General features: G+C 30.9%; 1 protein-coding gene across 1 annotated transcript in view; it reads left to right on the top strand.

Annotated features, from left to right (window-relative positions):
* Positions 1 to 21,838, top strand: part of Spata6 (spermatogenesis associated 6) — a 126,387-nt gene that overhangs the window by 81,201 nt on the left and 23,348 nt on the right. The window contains exon 9 of the mRNA XM_048816309.1: positions 5,857 to 5,908. Within this exon, the coding sequence (XP_048672266.1) occupies positions 5,857 to 5,908 (52 nt within the window). The remainder of the gene's footprint in view (positions 1 to 5,856; positions 5,909 to 21,838) is intronic.

The raw sequence follows: 21,838 nt of genomic DNA on the forward strand, positions 1-21,838 counted from the left end.
CCCCTTCAAAAACATCTTATGTCGCCTTTGCATTTGCCCTATTCACCTCTTGAAATCTATAAACCCTTTCCTACCACCATATCTTCTTCTTCTTTCCTCTTAATAAACTCTCTCTTTAACTGAAAAAAAAAAAAAAAATATATATATATATATATATATATATATATATATATATATATATATATCGTATCTGTTTATTTTTTCTTATTTCTAGCATTTTTTTGAAGGGTGTTAGTTTTCATAAATATTTTGAGGTCTAAGAGGTTTGATATATTGATTTTATTCTTATAATCTTTGCTTTTTGAAAATTTTTGGACTTTTTTTTTCCTCTCACTTATAGGTTTCCCTTAACTCTTTTTCAGCCAATCTCTATTGTTTTTATGGTGGGAAATAACTGATATATCATTTCTGATTATTGTAACAATCAACATTGTAGATTTCATAGCAAGATCTATTTGGTTTAATGCTGTAAATTGTTTGCATTGGTTGTTGCTGCCATCTGTCTACCTCTAAATTGTGAGGTACTGGAAATGTTCAGGGACACTATAAATCTATAGTGTAGAAACTATACTGCCTCAAAACCAATTGTTAGATGAATAGATACACAAACAACATGAAAAACCAAGGGACTAAATCGCCCCAAACAAACTAAAATACTCCAATAACACAATCAATTGACATCACAGTGGAAGAATTGTCAGAGAAGAAGTTAGAATAGAACGTTCATAGTTAAATTTGTCTGAGAGTTAAAAGATGATGTAAGGGAAAAAAATACAAGAAGCAAAAGATCACTTCTCTAAAGAGATAAAGATCCTGGGGGGAATAAAAAAAACAAGTAGAAATCCTCAAAATGAAGGAATCAATAAATTGATTAAAAATTCATTGGAAAGCATCACCAGCAGACTAGAACTTGGAAGATAAAGTTTCTGGCAATGAAGACAAAAATATACAATCTTGAAAATATATTTGACCATGGAGAAAAGATGTTAAGAGACCATGAATCAGAACTTCCAGGTAATATTGGGATTACATGAAAAGAACAAATTTAGACGAAGGCCCAGAGATACAAACTAAGGGAATGAACATTCTTTTCAATGAATTAATATCTGAAAATTTCCCAAACTTAAAGAATAAAACGGAAAATCAAATACAAGAGGCACACAGGACTCCAAATATACAATATTTTAGAACAGACCCAAACCAAGGCACATTATTGTAAAAATGCCTAACCTACAGAAGGATAGAATTTTAAAGGCTACCAGAGGAAAATGCCAGGTCAAATATACAGGGAAACCAATACAGATCATAGATGATTTTTCAACCCAGAGGCTCAAACGAGGAGGCCTTGGAAAAATATATACCAAGCTCTGAAAGAAAATAGAAGCTAACCAAGAATACTATAACCCAACAAAATTAAGCTTCAGAATCAACAATGAAATAAAATCTTCCATGATAAATGTTAATTCAGAACTAGAAAGTGTGCCCTCCAAAACACTCAATAAAATATTTCATGAAGAAGAAATGAAAAATAAAACCAAAGACCAGTAAAGGGAGAAACTACACTAGAAGAATAGTCAATCAAAGGAGAAACTTTTCAAATTAAAAACCAGAAATAAATCAAAAGGACAGGGATTAAAATAATTTCATAATAATAACATTGAATGTAAATGACTGAAACTCATCAATCAAAAGAAATAGACTGGCAGATTGGATTCAAAACCAAGATCCTAGAGACTCAAGTCATAGGCAAAGACATCCACAGGCTTAAGTTTTACCTTATCATTCACATGGATCTCATAAGCAAGGATGGGTTTCCATCCTCAAAATCTGATATAGTGGACTTCAAGTCAAAGTTAATCAGAAGGGACAGAAGTCCATTTCATACTTCTTAAGGGAAATATATACATCAACAAGACATAACAGTCATAAATATTTATTCCTCAAAAAATGGAGTATCTGCATACATCAGACAAACTCTTTACAATCTCAAGAATGAAATACATCTCAGCATAATAATAATGGATGACTTTCTTGTCTTCTCACCACTTAATTGATCTTCAAAACAAAAACTAAAGAAGCTATAGAACTAAAAAAATACAATTAATAAGTAGACTTTACAGACATAGGTAGAATATTTTATTCATCAGTGACTGGATACACTTTCTTTTCAGCAGCACATGGATCTTTCTCTTAGAAAGAACATATCTTGGGTCAAAAGTAACTCTTAGCAAATGCAAAACAAAAACAACCCAGGTAATTCCTTGCATTCTATCAGATCATAATGGAATGAAATTAGAAATAAATGATAAAAATAGAAGCTACTTTAACAACCGGGAGACTAAATAGTATGCTATTGAATGACCCATGGTTAGCAGAAGAAATCAGCGATGCAATAAAAAAAATACTTGGGTTAAATGAGAATAGCAATAAAACATATCAAAATCTCTGGGACATTATGAAGGCAGCACTAAGAGGAAAGTTCATTGCATGGAGCTCATTCCTTAAAAGAACATAAAGTCAACAAGTAAACATCTCAAAGCCCTAGAAAAAGAAGAACAAATCAATACCAAAATCTCTAGAAGACAGGAACTAATTAAAATCAGAAGCAGAATTAATATTGTCAAAATGACCATACTACCAAAAGCACTATATAGACTTAATGCATTCCTGTTAAAATTGCAATGATATTCTTCATAGGAATAGAAAAAAAAAACAGTGATGCATTCATTTGGAAAAATGAGAGGCCCAGAATAGCCACAGCAATCCTTGGTGAGAAAAGTGATTCAGGAAGCTCATAATGCCAGACCTTAAATTATACTGCAGAGCTATACTGCAGAGTTCAAGAGAAATTTTTAAACAGGTTTTTCTGCTGAAGTCTGGGAACTTGCATGTCAATATCAGGGGACATTTTTTGATTTTCATATCTACCCAGGTGCACATACAAACAGTGGGTACAGCTTTCTTTTTACCTAATTTATTAATTATATGCTTTTTGATTTTATTTAATTAGATCTGTATCATATCTGTAGGTTTTCAATAATTTTTTACATGTATCTCCTTGGATATGTTTTTATCAATATTGTTTTTCTACCCCTGAACATAATTTATTGAATTCTCCAATTATAAATCTCTGTAGTATGGTACCAATTTTAGTTCTGTTATATCATCCATGTATATAATTTTATTCCATCTTTTAAATTCCTCTGAGACTATGTTAATTTTTTAACTTTTTTATGTTATAAACAACAGTGGGATGCATTTTGATGTAATCATACATGCATGGAATATATTTGCTTCATTGCTTTCACATGAGAGAAAAAATTTAACTTTTGACTTTGATTCATTTCACTTGGAATACTGTTCTTCAGTTCCATAAATTTACTAGCAAATACCATAACTTAGATATTTTTCCACTGAGGGTAGCTGAAATCAGCTGTTCCTTTATTTATATTTCAGTGCAGGGGATAACTTAGTTAGTAGTTGAGTTCAAAGCCAGCCTCCGCAATTTAATGAGACCCTATCTCTAAATTAAATATAAAATAAAAGGACTGGGGGTGTGGCTTAGTAGCTGAGCTCCCCAGGTTCAATACCTGGCACAAAAGAAAAAAAGAAAGAAAAAGAATTTTAAAATAGTTAGCTTTCAGTTTACCTAAATTAATATTTTGTTGTACTCTCCAAGGCATGCTTTTGATAGATAAACATTTTTTTAGTTTCACCAAGTTAGAACACCTCTATTCCAAGTACATTTTCGAAACAAAACAAACAAAACAAAACAAAAACCCTAGATTTAGTCCATGATATATCATGAAGACATATTACTAGGAACAGAAACATTTTATTCTTTTCAGCACATAGTACCACATCTTCAAATATAAGACATTCTTTGAAAGTCTGTTTTTTTCTAGGTCACTAAACAATATATTTGCAGGATGTTTATATAATCCATTGAAATCAATAAACAATTTAAACTGATGTAAATGTAGATTTATGTCTCAGGCAAAATTGGAAGTTTTCCTGGAAGCTGTATGATAGAACATACAGCTGTAGGAGTTTATGTGCATAAACATTCACTGCAGTAAATAAACTTCCTTTAAGATTGCAGGAAAATGCTAACTCCTTAATCATGTATATGAATAAACAGATTTCTAGAAAACTTTATCCATGGCTTTAAGTAAATGGAAACTTTTATTATAGTGAAGGTTAATTTTGCTTTGAACCCACTTAAGAAATACCTCAAAAAATAAAGTTAGCCAACCATAAAATGGTTTCAATTTTGATTGTATTTCATAAGCACTTCTTATCAAAGTGTAAATATTAATATTATCACTTTAAATTTTATATTTGAATTCACAACTATTACTAAAATTAAATTTAAACATTAGCATATTCTACTAGCTTGAATCAGCTTAACGTTATGATTTTTGTAAATTAAGTTAAAGATCAATAGGCAAGTATTCCTTATACCATAGCACAGACTAGTGGATCCTCTAATGGAATTTTAGTTGTTATTTGGATAAAACAAAATAGCTTAATTATACTGATTCTAGTTTTGAATTTGAGAACAAAATAAAGAGGAATGGAGGCTTTACATCTTAAGTGGCATCTTTAATTTCAATATGTCAAGAGCTTTGTAATGTTTTGAACAACCAATAAAAAAAAAATAATTTCAACTCTCATTGGAGAGCTTCACTTGGAGTTGCATAGTTGCATCTTAGATTTCCAAGATGTACTACACACACTGCAAATAACTATTCTGTCCATGCATTTGCATAGGTGCTGTAAAACTTGCTCTTACATATGTCATAGATCAAGTTTTAGATACAATTAATTATCCTTAGATTGTGTTCTTTAAAGTAGGTAATGTGTAAACAGATTGTCTTGCTTAATAGTTGTACTTTGTGTGACAGTATAGTGTTATAATTTTTAAGAACATAATGGGAAGAAAAAAGGCAGAGTTAAGCAACTTATTAGCATTTTATTTACCTATTTATCAAGGAATTGCCAAAAACACTTCATATAAGTGCTTTATAATTAGAAGGATCCAGAAATTTTAGTTGTTATTTGGGTAAAACAAAATAGCTTAATTATACTGATTCTAGTTTTGAATTTGAGAACAAAATAAAGAGGAATGGAGGCTTTACATCTTAAGTGGCATCTTTAATTTCAACTCATAAACTCTAATAAAAGTCATATTTTTCTTATATTTAAATATTTTAAAAATTCTTTTTAAAAAATACAGTTGTCTATTAGCAAAGACTAGAGAGGTGACCTCACTTGTGTTGAGAAGGGACCATTTTATTTCTGTTTCCTGTGTTCTGAAAGAATAGGAACATGATTGGACTCTAAATAAAATTTTCATCTATTATACATATTTTATTTCATTTCATAAATTAAGGTTTTTTTAAAAGAAAAGAATTTGTTCTGCATAGTTTAAGAGAATATGATTAAATTACTAGAGCATAAGAACTAATTTTAAAGGCATTATACATGGAATTGTTATTCTAATACAAAAAACTTTAAAGAATTATATCTGGAAATCATTAAGATATTAGTTATATAGGAATTTTCTCCCAAATGCACATCAAACTTAATTACTAGGACTATTTATTTATTTATTGTACATATTATGAAGACTTAATAGCATAGCTGAGAACTAGCACCTGATTTTATGTCTTCCCATCATCCTTGATCAAAGGAAGAAAATATGTAATTTTAATCATATATTTTTAAATCTTATATATTGGATCACATAGAGATAAGAAAAAAATAACTGTGTCTAGTGTTTGGAAACTTGGAATTCCAAGTTTGTATTTTTGTCCCTTTGTCTACAATTTACTTTTGTTTTTTTGCTTACAGATTCCACTCTGATTGGTGTTCACCTTCAAACTGCGATGAGATCCATGACCGGGTAAAAAATGTCTTGAAATCACATCAGGCTCATCCAGGACATTTATATGTTAGTTTCTAAAATTTTCTCTTCAAGGCTTTTTATAACAGGACAAGAAAACTACCTAAGATGCTTAATGCTTGCAGTGTTTATTCACTGGAAATAAAGAAAAGCATACTCCATTTGAGGGAAGTTAATGAGCTTGCTATAAGCAACTTATCTAGCTTTCTGCTTGACCTGGGTCATGCAAAATTTTTGACATAGATCATCAGAAATATAAACAGTGTTAGTGATGATTATCATATAAAGCGTAAATAGTAGGCAATCCCTATTAGGTACCCTCTCGCCCTGTAGGAGCTCTGTCTCTTTTGTTCTCACTTGAATAAATCTTTTACACTCAAAAAAAAAACAAAGTAGTAACTTCATGATAATTATTTCACAGTCTTCAAAACATGAAAGTTCTTGTTCTGTGGTACGGTATAAAGAAATTCCATTTGTTACAAATAGGTTTGTTTCTAAGTGGTAGAATATGAGAGAGGGGTTTTGAAAGTTTATATTTTGAAGAAACTTCACAACTGATTTGTATATTAATTAAATATTTAAGGAATAAAAAGAGATGGTTAGGTCTATCATTTTATTATTAAGAGAATATAAATATGAGAATATTTTCTGTGATAAGATAAACACATTTACATGCATGACAGGAAATAATGACAGCATGCTCTTTTGTATTTTATATCTTATTTCATTTGTCAATTTAAAAAACAATCATCATCAGTTTCATGTTTGGCAGAAGCTTATGATTTAACCCTGGGATCAATTGTTTAATACATTTAAAAATTTTTCCCATTTTTATTAGTGAATTATAATTATTACAATGTTAAGTATCTATATGTAATTTTTTTTAAGATTCAATTTGTTTTCAAAGCATAATATACATATAGAAAATGCATAAAGCATTAGTAATATCTTGATGAACTGTAATAAAATCAAGAAACTCATGTAAACTATTTACCATATCAAGAAACAAAACATTATCAGTTCTGGAAAAGCCCGTTTCCTGCCAGCCTCTGCTGCTCTAAGAGTAAACATTGTCTGACTTCTAACAAAACATTATCTTCTAACACCAAGATTAGCATTCCTTGTTTTGAACTTATATATAAGTGACACTCTACAGTGTTTAGTCCCCTTTTTCCTGACTTGGCTCACTTTGTTTTTGCCATTCAGACATTTCAGATATCTTTGTTTTGTTTTGTTTGTAGTAGGAGTTCTTCATTGTATGAAAATCCTGCTTTTTATTTATTAATTTCTCTGTTGATGGATATTGGATCGTTTCTGGTTTGGACTGTTATGGAGTTGCAATGAGAAGATTGTACATTTCCTTGAGTGATACTGCATATATTTTATTTGGGCATATACCTATCTGTGAGAGTACTAAGTTAGGGATATGTGTATATTCAGTTTTAGTAGATACTGTTGAAGAAATTTGCACATGATTCTAACTGTTGACATTACCACTACCAGAGTGGAACTGTTCTAACTTGTTCAATGTCTTCATTGCAACTTGATTGATTGTGTGTGTGTGTGTATGTGTATGTGTATTTTGGTCTTTAGATAAGTGAAAAGTAGTTTATCACATAGTGATTTAATTTGCTGTTTCCTGATATCAAGTGAATATTTTTATTAGAGATTTGAATGTCCTTTATTGTGAATGCCTTTAATGTTGTCTGCCCATTTTTCTAATGGATTATCAACCTTTAATTTTTAGTTAAGATTTCAATATAGATTCTTGACATAAGTGCTTGTGTTTTACAATTTTTCTCTCAATGATACCCTTTAATGAAAGGCAGTTCTTAATGCTATTGAATATAATTCATTATTTTCCCTTTTGGTTAGCATTTTTGTAATTTCCAGACTTTTTCCTCTGTTTTTTTTTTTTTTCTTATAAGAGTCTTTTTGTTTTCTTTTACATTTATTTGAATTTTTTTTCTATACAGTGATTGCTAGGTATTCAATTTCAAGAAAGGTTTAATTATCATAATAGAGGTTTATTTTTCTTTCTAGTTCTATTAATTTTATATATTTTGAAGCTATTTCATTGGTTGGATACAGATTTCAGACTGTACTATGAACTGTCTAACCATGAAGTCCCTCTTTATCTTTAATAATATGCCTTGTTTCACAGTAATTGTCTGGTATTAGGATAGCTATAGTGGCTAGTGTTGAATTATATATATTTTTCCATCTACTTTTTTATAATTATATATAAATGTGTATCTTGCAAGTAGCACTTTATGTAATTTTAATCATATATTTTTAAATCTTATATATTGGATCACATAGAGATAAGAAAAAATAACTGTCTAGTGTTTGGAAACTTGGAATTCTAAGTTTGTATTTTTGCCCCTTTGTCTAAGAATAAAAATCTAATGTTGTTTTGTAAGTTATTGTAGCTTTATTTAAATTAATCAAACTTAAATAATTCATTTTCCTTTTTATTAATTTGTTCATTTTTTTGCTGTTTTGTTGTTTTCCCTGTTAGTTTCAACATTCTTACATGACAGAATATTTCTTTTAATGAAGGTTAACATCACCACTAATAACTCATTTTGATAATTATGTATATCTTGAATGTCATGTCATGTGATAGACTGTTCTCCATAATATTGTTCCCCCAAAGCCACAACCTTGGTCTAAATGTTAGAAAACATCAGACAAGACCAAGGAAGGACTTTCCATAAAATATCTGAGCAGTGCTCTTCAAGTACTGCTATATACAGCTGTGTCAAGATTATAAATAATAAGGAAGGACTAAGAAATTTGTCACAGATATGATGAGATTAAGGAGGAATGGTAACTAAATGCAGCATGATATTCTATGTTGGATCTTGTAACAGAGAAAAAGTGCATTATTGGAAAGATTGATAAAATCCGAATAATGGCAGCTAATATAATAGTATTTTGCCAATCTTAGTTTCTTGGTTTCATGGGATGTACTATATATCAGATGTTAACATTTAGAGAACCTCAATGAAAGGTGAAGTTTCTATGTGGTCTATGTGGTTACTTTTGCAACTTTTCTGTGAATCTAAATGTGTATCCCAAAATAAAATAAATTGTTCTTAATTTGAACGCTTTTGGCCTTTAAGTAAGCCTTGGCATGATTTCAGGCCCATTTCCTTTTGAGGTGTTGTGTATAATTCTTACCTTCTCAGGCAAGACAGCATGAAACTCCCTTCTGCCTTCCACTTCGCCTTTGTCCTCTTCCTTTGCAGTTTCAGACATCCTACAATTGTTTTGAGGGAACAGTCAGCTCAATTTTTCAGCCATCACTCTCACTGGAGTTTGAGTTCTCAAATACTTAATTTTGTCTGGCTAGCATTGTAGACTAGTAAGACCCTACTGGTTCCTTTGTTCTCCAGCAGTGGACAGTGATTGAATAAAGCATACATTCTTGATATTTGTTCTGGGCTCAAAGTCCAAAATGCCCCAGGGAAAAAGCCAGCTTCAGTTAGTTCACCTTTGAGGTTATCTCTTCTCAGGAATCTTGGCACTATTAATAGAAGTAGCTTTCTAACTCCTTTAAATAAGAGAAAAATTACACATCTGAGCAAATTACTTCTTCCTACTCAGAGGTGAAAGATGTCACACCACTTTTTAAAATTAACTTTATTTTTACCTCTGGCTTGACTTTCTTGAATGGACAACATAGGTTTGCTCATGCTAGCTTACACTAGGCACTAATCTGAATATCTTCTAAGAGCAATCTGAGCACAAACTCTTAAAGTTGGATCTAAGATTTACTTTCTTCCTGTGTTCACTCATAGTATTTGTTTGTTTGTTTGTTTGTGGTGCTGGGGATTGAACACGGGGCCTTGTGCGTGCAAGGCAAGCACTCTACCAACTGAGCCATATCCCCAGCTCTCATATAGAATTTTTTTGAGAATTTTTATACCAAATCCATACATCTGTACTTTTCACTGTTCACAGACTGGGAATATTTTTAAGATATCAATTTTCTATTCATAGGAATTTATATAATCCAATGATTATTTAATAAATGGATAAGTTAATATGAAACAGTAAAAAAAAAGAGAGAAAACAGTGTGCTATAGTATAATTTAGTATAATAAGAGGCATAAACAGGAATTGTCATTCTTCTTCTAGAGAAAAACTAAAATTTATTAACAGGTAATAACTATTAATAATGTTTGCTATAAGCCAGGTTCTGTGCATGTATTATCGCACTTTTTCCTTTCAATAATCTTAAGGGTGCTTGTTTTAGTCAGCTTTTTGTCTCTGCGACCAAAAGACTTGACAAAAATGATATTGAGACAGAAAAGTTTATTTTGGCCCTCAATTTCAGAGGTCTCAATCCATAGATGGTAACTCCATAGCTTTTAACCTAAGGTAAGGCAGGCATCATGGGGGAAGGGTATGGCAGAAGAAAGCAGCGCAGATCATGGCAATAAGGAAGCCTACGAACTCTTTTCACCAGGGACAAAGTATAAATCCCTAAAGCAATCCCTTAGTGACTTACTTCTTCCAGCCACTCCCTACCTGCCTACAGTTACCTCCCTGTTAATAATCCACATCAGTGGATTAATGAACTTGATTATGTTAAGGCTCATATAGCTCAGTGATTTCATCTCTAAACTTTCTTGCATTGTCTCACACATAAGCTTTTGAGGGGTATCTCAAATCTAAACTATAAGAGTGCTATTAAGAATAAAATATTATTTTAAGATGAAGAAACTAAGGCCAAGAAAAGTTAAGTGACTTGTATAAATTCAATAATTATACACATGAAATAATTATATAAATTAAATAATTGTAGCCAGCATTTGAATCTAGGTTACACTCTTTGACTTTCACTGACTTCCACAGAGATAAACACAGAGAACACCCAGATGCATATAACCCTTGTTTTTTTTTTTCCTTTTGCAAACTTTTGGTAGCATTAATTTGTAGGCATTTTCCTAAACATAAACATAAAACATATATCCAACCATAAACATATAAAATATATAAACATAACATTCACAGAACCATATTTGTTCAGGAACAGACATAAAAGTAAGCCCTAATTACACATTTTCCTTGGAGACAGGTCAGACTGAAATCCATGTTGGTCCTACTTGAATACCCATAGACAAAGGTATACCCTCTCTTTGTACACCTCAGATATGATTCTTTGTTACTTCATGAAGAATTTATTTAAATATCAGCCTCTAAGTGATTTATTTATGAATAAATTTATGAATCATTAAATATTTAATAGATGAATAAAACAATATATCAGATGTTTGTTAATTATTAAAAAATTAAGAGATCCCATCTTGAGCAAAATAATGGAAGATTCTGCTTAAAATATAACCCAATGACTAAAGGAAAAGAGTAAACATCCAATATTTTTTTTTTACACATTCTTCAAATAAAATTTAAATCATCTAAAACAGGATCACTTCAACGAAGTTCATTTCACTATTACTTCTAATTCCCAGGCTCTTGAGCCTTATAGCAGTATTAGGAGAATACATATGGCTTAGTACAATCAATCTACCCTGTCTAGAAATGCATCTTTCTTCAAATAAAACACATTTGGAAGCTGAGGAACATCCAGTTAAAGCAAAACGTTCTTGTTGAGCCAGATCATGTGAGGTCAAGGTGAAAAGTTTAGACTTTTTGTGGAAGCCAGGAGCTGTGTGATGTCAGAAGCACTCAAGGGGTTAGGCCAGTAAGGGATATAACCTCCCAGCTCTAGTTAATTGTTGCTTTGTAGAATATCAGCTACAGCACTGCCAGATCTTCCAATTATTTTTACAAGTATAAATTTATTGTCAACTAATTCAAATTAAAAACATGAAACATTCTGTGGACCCAACAAAGCTAATAGACTAGCTGCTAATTGGCAGCTTCTTTAGAAAATACAGAGCTACTGAGATGTTTAAAGTACATCATTAGATTTTTCATTAAGGAAATTAATTTGGTAACATTAAGTGGCCAGTTGGCCTCTGGGAAGAGTAAGAATTTGTTATAAGATTATCCAAACAATATGATGAAAGAATAAATCAGAAAGGTTATGTGATTTGCCAGGGAATAGCACAGTTAGGTTTTACTATCTTAATGTTGACTAAAAAGTTTTAGCTGAAGTGTACTGAATTGATATCATATCCCTGGCAGTGGACTGAGTGCTCTTCTATGTAGGCTTTGAAGCCAGTCTTTTGCCCAAGTTATTTGCTAGTTTCTTTGTTAAGTTTCTTATAACTGTTTTATAGATTTAAATTATATATAAAGTGGAGAATGATAGCAAAATAGAAAGTGTTTAGTAAATATTACTTATTCTTTAAAAATCACTTAATCTAATAGTGATAGTAAAATGGAAATACTTTTATAACTGTCAGTCTCACCTGGGATTTATGAAATTTTACCATTGTTTCTCAGAAAACTCTATAGGTTTTATTAGCTGTGTTGTATATATTTTTATGTTATTAATTTCTGCTCTTTATAATATTCTTCTTTGGAATTAATTTGTTGTTTTTCCTTTTGCAAACTTTTGGTACTATTTATAGCATTAATTTTTAGGCATTTTCCTAATATATACATGCATTTACAAATATATATTTCCTTTTAAGGAGTCTATTAGCTCTATCCTATAAGTTTTTTTTAAATATTTTTAAATTGTCAATGGACCTTTATTTTATTTATTTATCTGCAGTGATGAGAATCAAACCCAGTGCCTTACACATGCTAGGCAAGTGCTTTACCACTTAGTCACAACCCCACCCCATAGCTCTATAATATAAGTTTTAATCTCATTTTTGGTACCCTTTGGTTTAAAATATTCTCATTCCTTAAGTTTTAATTTTACCTTTGAGTTACTTAAAAATATTCTGCAAGATTTTCAAACTTCTTTAGGGGAAGGATGATTTATTTTTTTTCTTTTACTTGTTTTTTGCTTCATTATACTGCAGTTTGAAATATACTTTAACTTTTCTGTCTTCTGAAATTTGTTGACACTTCATTTATGACCTTGTGTGAGTTTATTTTTGGCTTCACATGTACTTCACAACATTGTAATGTTGTACAGTATAGGTATGTGGCATTTAAGTCAGTTTTGTTAATGTAGTTCAGTTTTTCTGTATCTTTACTGATTTGTTTTTGTCTGCTTGCCCCCAAGAAAAAGGGATCATTCTAAAAAAAATATTCTATTAAGATCTGCCTGTTTGCCAGGTGCAGTGTTGCATGCCTATAATTCCAGCAGATTGGGAAGCTAGGGCAGGAGGATTGCAAGTTCAAAGCCAGCCTCAGCAACTTAGTGAATCCATAAGCAATTTAGCAAGATCCTGTGTCAAAATAAAAAAATAAAAAGAGCTGGGGATTTGGCTCAGTTGTTAAGTGGAACTAAAGGGAAACATAACTGCAAATTGTTATCATTGATATCTTTATTTCTAGTATTTTTAAAATTCGACTTTATTGCATATTATTATAGCTACAACTCCTCTAGTTGGTTAGTATTTTTCAAGGAATATCTTCTTTCATCTTTGTACTTTTAACCTTTCTGTTAATAAAGGAAACTTCAATAACATATATTGACTCTCTTATACAATATCAGAGTTGTTTCAGTTGAAGTATTTAGTCTGTTCATATTAATGTACTTGCTGATATATGGGTAGAAATCTACTATTTTCTATTTAATATACTACCTGTTTTATATTCCTTATTCCTTCTATTTTGCACTGTTCATATTTGAAAAAACAACAAAAATCTATTTCTTTATTTTTCCATGAAAGAACAACAACAACAAAAAGAACAATATTTTGTTCTCTAACAATCTTCCAAAGGTGACCAATTTGTTTTCTTATTTTTAGGTTATTGTGAATTTATAGATTCCAGCATACTTGTTGTGTTTTGTTGTATTTCGGCTCTTGTCCTTATTTGTGCATTTAAATAAGCTAAACTTTGGTCAGTGAAACTCTTCATGTTGACTCCAACGTCTTTGGATATAGTCCTACTGGGGTTTAACAATTCTAGGGTCATCTTGTACATTTCCTCACCTGATTTTCAATGACATCAGAGATGATTAATATTACAATATAACCTCATTTGCTTTGTCAATAAAATTTTTTCAGAACAAAATAGTATTACAAAGACAAAATTTTGAAAACACATAATTGGACATAGCATTTCACATTTTCTCTTCCTCTGTTGTTATAACTTTATTTATCTACAATCAGAGCATGTGCCATTTATGCCACATACCATATTCTTTCCTTTATAATCCTTACTTAGAGTTCTGTATAAAAACATTTCATATTTTTATTTATTTTTATGTCAATGTCTTCTCCAGTCATTTCAGTTGTCTGAAGCGCTTTCTCTAATTAAAGTTCCTAAGGAAAGGTTCATGGGACCTGTCCTTGATAGTGACATCTTAGCCTTCATACCTTTACTTTGGCTGAATATAAAACTGCTTGCATTTTGTTTATTTTAAATGTTACTTGATTGTCTCTGTACAGAGTGTTTCTATCCAATTTGCTGAAAACCCATTTTTTTCTTCTTATACAGTTACTTGGTCTTTTTACACTCGAAATTCAAATGTGTTTTTGTATATTTTTCTTTACCTTTAAAAAGTTCAGTAGTTATGTTGGAATATATCAAGGTGTGATTATTCTGTACTGATAGTTTTTCCCTCATTACATAGTTTTAATATTTTGTGAATATTTTCTTGAAACACAGTTTTGAGAGTTTTTTCTTCTCCCCTGGACTTTGATTTCTTTTTCAGGAAAAAAATATATATATTGGATTCTATTTGTATGATATGTATTTCTCTTTCTAATTTTTTTCATATCCTCATTTCTCCTAATATTAAAACATTTTCCTCCTTGTCATTTTTCTCATCTGCTGTGATTTTTTTGCATTCACATTTTACATTTCTTCTAGTTTAATTTTCCATTCTTAAATTATTTTTCCTTAAATAGTGATTTATCATCTTTAAATGGTTAAATTTAAGTTTATTTTTTGTATTGAGACATAACATTTGTATGTATTTATGGTATACAATATGATAATTTGATTTAGTGTTATAATTTGATACATGTACATGATGTATACTGATAAATCAGATTAGTAAGCATTTCCATCTCACCCAATGTTAATCATTTCTGTGTGTTGGTAACTGATATTCTTTTTCTTTAATTTCTATTTTTTCTGAAATTTAGCAGTTTATTTTTAAATTTTAAGGATTTTCAGCTTTTTCATTTTACTATTACAACATAATATGCTTCTTGCATGCCCTCCATTGATTGTTACCTATTGGCATTCTCACCAGGTATTTTCCTTTTACCATGCATGAATGGGGTTTATTTCATAACCAGTAGGCTATTGCAGAAATGATAGAATATAAGACTTCAGTCTTGGAGGAGTCTACTGCCATGTCATGAGGGCATACCGTAGTACATTTTTCATTCTATTTTTGTAAAAACTTCAAGTCTGGCACACTTTCATTGAAGACTGTTTTGCTCTTTCTTTGTTCTTTTTTTTCTTTCCTCTTATAATTTTTCATAGAATTTAACCCCTCTGTGATGATCTTTCTTTGTGAAGTTATGTTTTCCTAAAATTTTAGAAAGAAGATATATTTTAATTAACTTTTCTGAATTTGTAGGTTGAGAGTGTTTTTGGTGTTTTTATCAATTGTCCTAAGGTATGCAGCTTAGAGTCTGAGATCTCATGACTTTATCTCTCTCTCCTGCTTTCTATAACATTTTTCTTTATTTTCCTGTTTAATTTGGATTTCGTTGCTAGGTGGTTTTTACTCAGTATAAAGTTGTAATTTGAAAGGCAACATTGACATGTTTTGAAAGTTAATGGGTTTTGGGTAACTATAGCTCCTTCAGAATTTTGTACTCATTACTATAGAAGTGCAAAAATCTCTCCCAATTTCACTGGCTGTACTTAATTTGACCCACAGAGCTTTTGAGTGAGACTCTATTTTGTTATTTTTTTAAGTGATCAGGTTCAGGAGATTCCATATTGTTTTCCTCTGAGTTCTTCACCAATGGAGAGGCCAATCGTCTTTGGTTACTACTGGTGACTTGACCCCCTTCGCCTCTGATTTGGTAATTCAGGGACTAACTATCTTGTCATTTCTTTTTGTTGTAGACATTTTTCATAAGTCTTTGGCACTGATAATCCTAGGTAATTTTATATTTTTTTAAAATTTTACATTGTGTACTTTAATCTTCAAGTGTGTAGCAAAATTGATTTTCAAAAATGAACCCATATGAACAACATCAAGGTCAGAGATTGACATTACCAGCACTCCCAAAATGTTTCTGGGGCCTTTTTTAAATTTCTAGACTCCTTGCCATTCTAATATATAACATATAGATCAATTTTGAGTGGTTTTGAATGTTCAAAATCTCATTTTGTCTCTGGTTTCTTTGGCTCATCATTGTACTTGTAACATGCATGTGTTTCATTTTTATTGCTGTGTAGCTGTAATTAGCAAACCATGCCCTATAGGAAAATTCTTATATATATACACACACACACAGTTTTTATTGGAACACGTATATGCTCATTTGTTCATGTGTTCTCTCTTACTATAATAGCAGAGATGAGAATTGTGACAGAGATCTTATAGCCTGAAAAATCAAAATGTATTTACTCTCTGATTCGTTGCCAAAAGAGTTTACTTATTCCTGATTTATATAATTTCAAAAGTGTAACTTAATTATTATAGTCTGAAATTTAATTTGGGCCTAATACTAATAGTGCTAGTATAAACATTCTTATGTATATCCTTTGATGAACATTTATGTGTCTTCTAGTTTGCTATCAAACTAAAAGTGCCAACCCCACTGCTACTAATATCTTCCTATTCTAGCTATTTTCAAGAACTTTTGTCTTTTATTTTGAGCTGTGTTATATTACACACTTCAATGTGATTTTTCTATGTTATCTATCTAGCATTTATCATGTTTCTTAAATCTATAGCTTGTTTTATCTTGGCTTCCGCAAATTATCTCTTTCTTCTTCTGGGATTTCAGTTTATCTATGTCAAACTGGTTCTCTGTATCCCTTATATCTCAGTGTTAGTCAGCTTCATATCACTTTTGTAAAACACCTGAGATAATCAACTTAAAAAGAGAAAAGGTTTATTTGGCTTGGTGTTTTGGGAATTTCAATCCATGGTTGGTTGGTTTATTGCTTTGGGGCCTGTGGTGAGGTAGTACAATCATGGTGGGAGCACGTGGTGGAGCAAGCTGTTCCAATTATTGAAGCTAGGAAACAAAGTAAGAGGTTGGCCAAGGGCATGTTCCCAAGTACCTAAATCCTCCTGTTGGGTCCCACTTCTTAAAGGTTTACACCACCTTCCAACAGCACCAAACTTTGAGTCCCAAGGCTTTATCACATGGGTCTTTGAGGCACATTCCAGATTAAAACTGTAGCACTCTTTTAAATTCTTTTATTTTCATTCCTGGATATTTTCTGGTGGATATGCTTCATATTATGAATATATTCCAATCTATTGCCTGTTCATTTTTTTAACAAAGTCTTTTTCATGATGAAGTTCTTAATTAAATATAGCTCTATTTCTACTCCATTTGATTAGTGCTTTAGTTAGGGCTTTCTTAATTCCATATTAATGAAACTTGGGCTACTCACAGTTATGAAGATAATAAATTACTTTTAAAATATTTTATCATTGTTCCATTTACATTTGATCCACAGTACATCTGGATTTGATTTTTTGCATAATCTGAGATTTGGATCAAAGATAATTTTTACCCTTATTTATAGTTATGACCAAGTATATTCTTCAAATACTCATTCTTGAGTATATTTACATGGAAATGTCCTTTATTACTTTAGTAAATTATGTAGGGTTACAAAAGCAATATTGAACAGAAGTGGTGATAGAGGACATACTATCTTTTTTATTCATCCAAGAAAAAGCTTTTTATACTTTAACATTAAGTATGGTGCTTACTAGAGGAGTTCTTCTTCTTTTTTTTTATTTTTTGTTTGTTTTTATTTGTTTAGGTATTGTTTGTCAAATTATATAAGTTTCTTCTATTATTTATTTTCTAAGAGTTTTTAAATTTTTTATCATTAATGCAAAGTTTTATTGCATTGTATCTTTTGAGGTGAATAACTGCTTTTTTCATCTTTTAATATAGTGAATTACTTATTTTATAATAGTGTTAAACCATGCTTGTATTCTTGGAAAAAAACCTGTGGTCATGATTTTCTTGAAAATATATATCACTGGTTTAAATTCACTAATATTTTAGCTAGATTTTTTTTTAACCAAGTTTATATTGATTGGTCTGCAGGGTTCTTTTTGTAATGCTTTCCTTAGGTTTTGGCTGGCCTCATAAAAATGAGCTGGGAAAGATTCTCAGCCAGTCTCAATAGAGTCTGTGTTATATCAGAAATACTTTTAACAAATCTACCAGTATGGGAAAGTTTTCAATATTTCTCAACATCAGTTATTCAGATTTTTTTAGTTTTTCTTTTCTCACTTTTATCAGTTTAGTTTTGCAAAGAATTTTTCATTAATATTATTAAATAGAATGATATGAAGATTTTTGAAAGAGTTTTATATTCTTTTTAAAAGCATCTGTATAATCTGTAAGTATATAAGCATCTCCCTTTTCAAACCTGACAATGGTAATTCAACTTTAATCCCCACCCCCACATTTTGACTTAGAGATTGTTCATTTTATTTTTTTTTTCAGAGAATAGTGTGAAATTTTTTATTCATCTAGGACAGATCTTTTTCTGTTAAATTAACTTATGTTAATAGTTTTATGTCCTAGTTTTTTCTCCTAGGCTTTTAAAATAGAGGCTGAGGTTATTAATTTTGAGCTTTGATATTCTAATCTTTACATTTTAGAATATAATTTTCCCTCTAAACATTGCTTTAGGTGCATCCCATAATTTTTATGTTGAATATAATAAGAAACTTTATTTTCTAATTTCCATTGTTATTTCTTCATTGACTCCGTGGTAATTTAGAAATGTCTTTCTTAATTCCCATCTAATTGAATACTCTCTTATCTTTATTATTGACAGCTAACTTAATTTCTTCTCAGCTAGAGAACAACTTAGAATTATTTGAGATTTATTAATATTTCTTAAGAACAAGCATAACAGTCACTTTTAGTTATTCTGTGTGTACTTGTAGAGAGTATATATGCCTTTATTATAGGGTATAGCACTCTGTTTAAGTCCTAGTATATCACATTTTTAAACATTTATAACAAGCACTTCCAAAATGTTAATGTATTCTTTACCCTCTTTCTTTCATCTGTAAAATGTTCTTGATTAGCTGGGTGCAATGGCACACGCCTATAATTCCAGTGGCTCAGGAGCCTGAGGCAGGAGTATCACAAGTTTAAAACCAGCCACATTAACTTAGTGAGGCCCACAGCAATTTAGGAAGATCCTGTCTCAAAATCAAAAATTAAAAAAGGGCTGAGATGTGGCTCGGTCAGTGGTCAAGTGCCCCTGCTTTCAAAAAAAAAAAAAAATCTAGTTTACCAGACAGAGCAGGGGAAATGTGTATCTGTCTACTTGAGATAATAAAATCTATTAAGGTCACCTATTGTTCCATTAAAAAGACATCTTATTTTAAAAAGTAATTCACATACTAAAAAATTGTATAATCATCACTACATCTAGTTAGTTTCAAAGCATTTTTCATCACTGCAAAAGATATCCTATACCCATTAGGAGTCAAATAAAAAACTCTGTCCTCTCCCACATTTCTCCTCCATTCATAGGCAATTACCAGCTTGAGTTTCCTAGATGACCATTAGGATACGGCTTATTAAATGGAATCATATGTTATGTGTCTTTATGACTAGCCTTTTATATATAGCATAATGTATTGAAGCCTTGTCCATATTGCAGTCTTATGTCACTTCACCCCATTGTGGTGGAAGAATAAAGTTGGGATTTCTTCAAAGACCATTCCCAGACAATCATTATTTGACTTCCCTAAAAGATCCCACTTACAGTTTTGTCTTTCTTTGAGTCAAAGAGAGCTTTTTCCCAGTGCAAAATATTTGCACTGGAGACATTTCTTGAAAATAATTACAAGGAATTGCTTAACTTCACAGTAGTTTGAAGAGGTAGAGATAGCGGTTGGGATAAACAGTAGATTAAGCAAAAGATTAAAAGGAAAAGCTGGATATGTCCATAGGGGCTTTGAAAAGTTCCCTCATATTCATGGGATTTTAGAAGACCATACAAATTTGTAGGACAATGCATATATCCCAGGGCTTTGTGTGTGCTCAGGAAAGACCAGACATAACTGAACTGTATACTTTAAAGGACAAATAATTTATGGTCTCTCCCTCCTTCCTGCTCCCTTAACCCCCTTCCTCTACTCCATTTATCTCTCTTCTATTTTCATGGGACTCTTTCTACCCCTTGCTTAAATATTAAAAGCAGCAAGAGAGAAAGGACTCATCACCTATCCCTCTTCCTCAATAAATTTTAAAACTCTTCAGGAACTATGGAGTCCAGAAGGCACTGGGGTGACACAAAGTGCTCAAAGAAAATAACCATCAACCATAAATATCTTTATATTAAGATTTATATTTATATAAAGATAGCAAAACTATCTTTCAGAAATGTAATCGATACTGACATTCTCAGGCAGACAAAGCAGAAATGCCATCACTTACAGATCTGAATTATAAGGAAATACCAAAAGGAGTCCTAGAGGCTGTGGGCGTAATTCAAATTTACATGAAGAAATAAAGAGCAATGGATTAGATAACTAAATAGGTAAATATAAAAGAAAGCATAATTGTAAATTTTTTTGCCAGTAGATGTTGCTTATTCTGCCTTCTTGATTTAAAATATGACCTCATGAAACAGTAATTAAAAATCTATTTCAGTGAGCAAGTTTTAGATAAATATTTGATTTGTATAAAAATAACAATACAAAAACAAGGAGGAGTTGTGAGAAAAGTCTTCAAATCCTTTGGAAATTTAATTAATATTAATCTAAACTACCATGGAACCTACTAAGAAAATGCATGAAAATATAATTATTAGGGAATTAAACATGTACCCTGGAAAATATAACACAAAAGAAGGTAGTAATTAAAAAATTGAGAAACAAAAAAAAAGACAGAAAACAACAAATGGCATATGTAACTCTTGCCTCATAAGTAACTATATGAAATTTAAATGAACTAACCACTCCAGAGGCAGAGATTGGGATGCTAAATAAAAAAAAAAACAAACTTGATCAAACTATATTCTGACTATAAAACACACTTTAGATACACTGTCACAAACAAGCTGAATGTAAAAAGATAACACTATTAAAACAGCATAAAAGAGCTAAAATGACTATACTACTATCAGACAAAATAGACTTTAAATGTAATTTTTGTTTACAATGAAGAAAAAAATGTAAAATGATAAAAAGGTCAAAGCATCAGGAACATATGACCATTACAAATATATTTATATATATATATATACATATCCCTAAAAGGGGGCCCTAAAATAGAAGAAGAAAAACGGAAGGGAGAAATAAATGCCACATAATATTTGGAGACTTCAGTACCTGTGTTCTACAATGGATAAAACAATCAGCAGATCAACAAGGAAATATTTGATTTCCCAGATATGCCACATCATACTAGTTAAAATTTCCAGATTTCAACAAATATTCTAAGATACGTAAAGGGAGAAATTGAGATCAATATACAATTAGTAGCTTGTAAGATGTGATATGTGATTGCCACAACGAAAAAAATGTCTATGCCAAGTACTCACAAGAGACCTACATGTGTGTATTTTACACGCATACACAACATTTTAGAAATTATATGTGTGCATGTATATGTGATTATTACATCTACATAGGTACACACACACACACACACATATCTTATATAAGGTGTTAAAACTTGAAGAGAA

This window comes from Marmota marmota, unplaced genomic scaffold (genome assembly GCF_001458135.2).
Source record: "Marmota marmota marmota unplaced genomic scaffold, marMar, whole genome shotgun sequence".
Taxonomy (NCBI): Eukaryota; Metazoa; Chordata; class Mammalia; order Rodentia; family Sciuridae; genus Marmota; species Marmota marmota.